Source organism: Nymphaea colorata, chromosome 7 (genome assembly GCF_008831285.2).
Source record: "Nymphaea colorata isolate Beijing-Zhang1983 chromosome 7, ASM883128v2, whole genome shotgun sequence".
Taxonomy (NCBI): domain Eukaryota; kingdom Viridiplantae; phylum Streptophyta; class Magnoliopsida; order Nymphaeales; family Nymphaeaceae; genus Nymphaea; species Nymphaea colorata.
Genome location: NC_045144.1, coordinates 4,531,275 through 4,537,271, shown reverse-complemented (window position 1 = coordinate 4,537,271; position 5,997 = coordinate 4,531,275). Strand labels below are relative to the sequence as shown.

The window sequence follows — 5,997 nt, the reverse complement described above, 5'->3', positions numbered from 1 at the left end:
GCCGTCCCTATAAGTTTTAACAACAAAGCGATATTTTGTTGGTTTTCTTGTAAGGTAAACTTGGTTAACTACGCATGCAACCTATGCATAACCATGGAGCGGCGGTTTGAGAATTATGCTCAAGTTGCGCGCCCGTTTGTATAATCTCAAATACTGGGTAGACATTTGTAAACGGACTAAATGCTGAGGGGCTATTTAATAAAAATTTAATCTTTTAAATACATTTCCATGATTTAAGAAGCCTAAAAGGCCTTTTCCTTCTCATCTCTCTTTCTCTTCACGCTTCGGGAAAGTCTCTCTCTCTCTCTCTCTCTCTCTCTTTTTCTCGGAGGAAGGGTTTGGTTGGTACGAAGGGAAGAAAGGTCGATGGCGTCGTTTGGGGAGGCTCCGCCGGGAGATGCGAAGGCTGGGGAGAAGATCTTCAAGACCAAGTGCGCTCAGTGCCACACCGTCGAGAAGGGAGCCGGCCACAAACAAGGTTTTCTTCTTCTTCTTCTTGATCTTATTTTTTCATTCTCGGTCTCGTTTCTGCGTCCTTGTGCCTACAAATTCATGGGAATGTCCTGTTATGCGATTCGTTCTGATTGTTTCTATATTTTATTATTTAAGAGTTTGGGTGAGAAGATCGGTTTTCTAATTGAATCCCCTCTTTCTCCTAATTTCTTCTTCGTTCGACATCGTTTGCGATCTTTTTGGAGCCTTCTTCGCGGTACTCGTGTTTTATGCGTCTGATTTCATGGTTTGATTGATCTCTGGTGCTGATCTGTCAGTTGGGCGTCCTTGTTTCCCCCCTTTTAATGAAGCATGATTGGTGTCTACTTCTGCCGTTGAGACGAAGTTAGCGGGAAATAAGTTTCTTACATGTGGGTTTTGATTTATTGGAACGGTTTTCTGCTGACATAACTTTCTTCTTTTTGTGATTTCACCGTAGTTGCTTTCTGTGGTTAAAGTAAACTTTCACGGCATCAGATTGCTAGTGAGATGCCGCAAGTTTGGAGAATATATGCAAAGCTTGATCGGAATGATTTGAGAATTAGACTGAAATTTGAGCTGTGCTTCTCGCTTGCAGTTCTGTTGGTTGATTATTATCTTCTATTGCTTTTTTTTTCTCTTCTCCCTTCTTGTTTAGGAAATTTGATCTTTTGGGATTTTTGTTCTCCCCCTTTCCTTTTTATCTGGAAATTGTGGAACTGAGGGAAGGTCGGAGAATCTGGGAAGACATAGGCAAGAGGGTAGTAGGATTGGCACTTGATCCAGAGTTTTGAACTTGAAACCCTTCAGATTGCCCTTTTACCACCTGAGATCCCTTCCATATGATTGAGTAATATAATTAATTTAAGATATGGGCACTAGTTCGTAGTTCCAATATCAGGTGCCGGTTGGGAGAGGCTGCTTTAGGTTATGATTTGGTGTTAAATAATTCTAAAACCGTAAAACGATCTTATGGTTGAGACTCAAAGGCATGGGCATATGGTCCAACCTGAAGGCCATATATTTGTTCATGTTTTAGCGTCACCTGTGGGCTGTCTGCACATTGTTCAGGGCATAAAATTTGTGTAGATGTTGCTTAGGATCATACAAAAGAAGAATTTCCCTTTTCAGTAAGAAAAGGGGGACAACAAAATCTAGAGCACTGCAACTGAGCATCTGCATACGTATGCCTACTTGTGATTTGTTCTTCAGTTATTCTCTCCGTGACTTATTGTCCATGATGGCAAAAATGTTATGTACAACCAAATGTAAGCTGCTTTGTCAATATGGTGGCTCAGTGGTGGTATCCATGATTTTCATATATTGGAATTTTTTAATGTATGCTGAATGATGTTAAAACATTGCAGGTCCCAATTTGAATGGCCTATTTGGAAGGCAGTCTGGTACAGCCGCTGGATATTCCTATTCTGCTGCCAACAAGAATAGGGCAGTTACGTGGGAGGAGTCAACCTTGTACGATTATTTGCTCAATCCAAAGAAGGTATATCATCAACATCTTGTGCTTTATTCTATATTTTGTCCATGTCCTGTTCAGCCAATGTTAGTTTGGTCATTGCATTTAAGCATTGATGGATATTGCTATTTCATATGGATGAATAGATATTATATGTGCAGAGACCTAAACATGATTTACTCCCACGTGCTACCACCATTTTGTCTGCTTGTAAAAAATTGGTTGAACTTTGTGACATGATGAACACAATTTTTTTTTTGGCATCAGTGGGAAATTATGTTTCTATTAATTGAATATTATTGATCTGAAGATGTCGTCATTCTTATATGAGTTGCATACGTCACAGCTAATATTATTGGCAGATGTGCTGAACATGTGGGTCAGCAAGAATTATAGTGATTTTCAAATTAAAATGATGGAAGTTGGGGTTAGCCAATTGGGTTCAAATTCTAGCAGTTATCTCCTCTCACTTACAGTTTATCAGTATCCCTAGTTGAATTCTGTTTGCTAGTTTTCTCAATGCAATTAGTATCCCCTCCTGACATGTAGTTTTGCTAGAGATAGTTATTAGTTATCTAGGATAACTATAGAGTTACTGGAGGAAAGAGGAAATGGAGATAACTGCTAATGAAAAAAAAATATATATTGAAAAAATAAAAGTTTTTAATTGCACCATGTATTTTTTAGAATTGAATTCAATTTGGCCCTACTCAGATCCAGAGGTTGGACTGTGGGCCTGCCCCTAAGGAAATCTTGGCTCCGCCCCTGCTGATGGGTGCCTGGTACCCGGCTCGATTAATTTTTTATATGATTTTTATGAAATAATGACATATATTTTATTCAAAAAATTTTAATTATATGTAAAAAGGTATTTATTTTAATCGGACTGGGGTTTCGGGCATCGCGCCGGGCTCGGGCTCGGGTTTGAGGCATCGGGCTGTTCCGGGCCAATGCCCTGGCTTAGATGCAGTCCTCACCAAGAAAAGAGGGGAAAATGGAGGAGGAGGAGGACGGAGTAGGAAGAAGCAAGATGAAAAGGGGGAGGGATAGAGAACAAATATCTGGCTTTAGGAGAATGCAAAAGCCAAACACGCATGGTTTAGGGTTTTTATAAATTTTTTTAGTTTTAAGTTTTGAACTTCCCTCTTATTATAATTCCCAAAAGGCCTGTTTCTTTTTAATTTTTACCATGTTACATTGAAAGTTTTCTTTTATTGTAATAATAGGCTTATTATAAAAAATTTATATACTTTTTTCATGCATAGATTAATATAAATAAATAAATAATATAGATATAGTCACACACACCTCCCCTCCCAGCATCGGGCTGCGCGTGTGAGGCGTGACGGTTATATGTACATATATATGACCACATATATATGACCATCTGTCTGTCCAGCCTCACATGTATAGCCCCATGCCAGAGGGCCAAGAGGGATCCCATCCCATCAAGGCTGCCAGATGGTTTTTATCGGACAGCTTCCGTTCATGTGTATGCCCCAATGCATGCTGTGAGAGGCCAGAGGATTGCTTTGGCCAAGCCCAGCTAGAGGAATCTTGGATTCATAACCCTCTCACTACATATGGATTTTAAAGCAACCGCTTGGGCCTACATCACAAGAAAAATTCTTCATTTGGGTTTTAGCGCGATCTGATCAAAAGTGCTAGGCTCATCTTAGGCAGCTAGTTGAGGCTAGATCCTGGGCAGGACTAGTTATATCATGCGGTCCTAAAAAAACTGTAAAGCACAATATCTGTTTTTAAAGTTAACGGCAAAAAAAGCAATTTTTTTAATGAAGGAACCTACAATGGCAACTTATAACAGCATTCCATAAAAATGTGTGATAAAATTAATACATTGAATTTTTAAAAATTCCATAGGATGATAATAAACTTAATTGAGAGTTTGAAGGAAACAAATTTAATGAATTTGAACAATTAAAATTCAAGGTCAAATAGCATAAAAGAGAGTATGAACATCACTTCTGAGCAATGTTATAGGGCATGTAAAATTTTCTAATTTCCTGAATGGCATTTAATCTGTCTCTGATTTAATTTCTGAAAGCTAAAAAATTGATCTGTAACCTAAAAGTAAAACTACCAATCTAATTCAAAGAATGACAATGTAAATCTTAAGATAATCATTCTTCACATTAATGTGGCTTGTGGTGAAATTGTCTTATAATTTTCATAAACAAGAAATGGTATGAGGATGTTCAATACATATATATATGAAAAGGAATTAAAATCCTTGTCATGCAAATATTCAAAATATAATAATAAATGAACTATAATAAAACTATAATTATATGTACATGATTGGTGCATATGTACATGTATACTTTTAATGCAAAATCAAGTACAACATGAAATGAATGAGAAAAAGGAAATCTTCATAGAAATAGCAGTGCAGAAGAAGGAGAAGAAGGCAAAAAACTATTTCAGAGGGCAGAAGAAGAAAGGAAAATGAATTTTTTTTTCTGCGGATGGCATAAGAAGAAAAAGAAAAGGACAAGAACAAAATTCTAGGATGGGTTGAAAGGAAAGCCTAGGCTATTGAGTGTGTACATGCCTGAGATGATGGAGCCTGGGCATATTGGAAATGGCAGATCGCCTATAACAACCTGTCCAGGCGATTAGCGAAGCATAGGCACAGGCCTAATTGTGTTTTCTAATTTCCTGAATGGCATTTAGCAATTTAACTGTTCTTTAAGGAGTGGTTGCTTTTCTGTTAGTCGTCTTTTAAAATTCTTTTTTTATAGACTTTTCTGCTGGTAAAATGTCATCTACACAATGAGGATTTAAACTCAAGCATGCAGTTTAAATAGTTTTGAAGTTGTTCACATTGTCTGATATCAAATACTTGTTAATAGAGCATACTCCCAGCATTTCAAAACATACGATAAATATGGTATTGAATGTTTAAATTTCATTTATTGATATGGAGTGCATGTTTATATCTGACTTGTATACAGAAATAAATGTTAGTTTAGCATGTCCACGTTTAACCTTGTGTTTTGTCGCACAAAGCTGTAACATTAGTTGATGGAAGAAGGAAAGCTAGATAGGTTGCATTATCATAATTTTAGGCTATTGGGTTCAAAAATTTGTGTGGATATTTTCCTGGTTGATTGGGGAAAAGAAAAGGAAATGTGATAATCTTCAGGGTCCATAAGTTTAAACATTTCCATTTTGGGATAGAATCGCCAGATGTCTCTGACGTTGAAAAGCATATCCCAATTTTATGCCTTTTCATTCCAAGTGTTTGCTGTATTATAAAAGTGGTGAATTTGCTTTCTCTTTCTTAGAATTTCAATGTCAAGTTTGTTTCATTTTCCTCACGCTCTAGTTTCATTTTCCTCACGCTCTAATTTCGAAATTCCAGTACATACCTGGCACAAAGATGGTTTTCCCTGGCTTGAAGAAGCCTCAAGAACGTGCGGATCTGATTGCATACCTCAAGGAATCAACTGCCTCATAATAAAGACGTCTCTGTTCTCCTGCTCTCCTTGTATGCGGTGAGGAGACTCTTTGGATGCTGAGAAACTATTTTTTGGAATAAGACCGCTTGGGGTGTCATGCGGTACTCTCCCATGTGGTTCGGCTGTTTCATCTTCTGATTGGAAGAAACGTTTCAATTGGTAACTCATTTCTTCTGAGCATTCCATTGCGCCTGTTACTTACATTTCAATAACCACAATTTTCTTATTCTCAATCTCTATGGAAGACCAAATTTACCGGGAAAATTACATTATATCCTTTCTTTGGAAGGAGACATATATAAGTAATTTATGAGATTGTGTGCTTGCTCTTAGGTGGTTTTCCATGTTTATCAATTGACAAGCGGTGAGTTTGGAATATACTGTGGCAGTAACACAGGGACCATGTGTTACTGCCCACTTATAAAGATGAAAAATGTTAGGATTTATCCCTTATCTATTTGGAAGTTATGTTTTCAGCACTTTATCACAGGATTCGGCTTTTTGAAAGAGTATTGCCCTTTTGTCTTATGTTCTCCATTAGTGCTTCTGGATATTATGCTTTTTATTTGC

At 37.4% G+C, this 5,997-nt stretch overlaps 1 protein-coding gene across 1 annotated transcript; it reads left to right on the top strand.

Annotated features, from left to right (window-relative positions):
* The first annotated feature begins 256 nt into the window (after positions 1-256).
* On the top strand, positions 257-5,759 carry LOC116258131 (cytochrome c). Its single transcript, XM_031635259.2, has 3 exons — positions 257-478; positions 1,839-1,972; positions 5,331-5,759. Exons 1-3 carry the CDS (start codon positions 367-369, stop codon positions 5,424-5,426), a joined length of 342 nt encoding a protein of 113 aa, XP_031491119.1. The 5' UTR covers positions 257-366; the 3' UTR covers positions 5,427-5,759.
* The last annotated feature ends 238 nt before the right edge of the window (positions 5,760-5,997 follow it).

Coding starts and splice junctions, on each gene's coding strand:
- LOC116258131 (XM_031635259.2), top strand. CDS start 367: ATGGCGTCGTTTGGGGAGGCTCCGCCGGGAGATGCGAAGGCTGGGGAG. Junction 479..1,838: donor GGGAGCCGGCCACAAACAAG/GTTTTCTTCTTC, acceptor AAAACATTGCAG/GTCCCAATTTGAATGGCCTA. Junction 1,973..5,330: donor ATTTGCTCAATCCAAAGAAG/GTATATCATCAA, acceptor TCGAAATTCCAG/TACATACCTGGCACAAAGAT.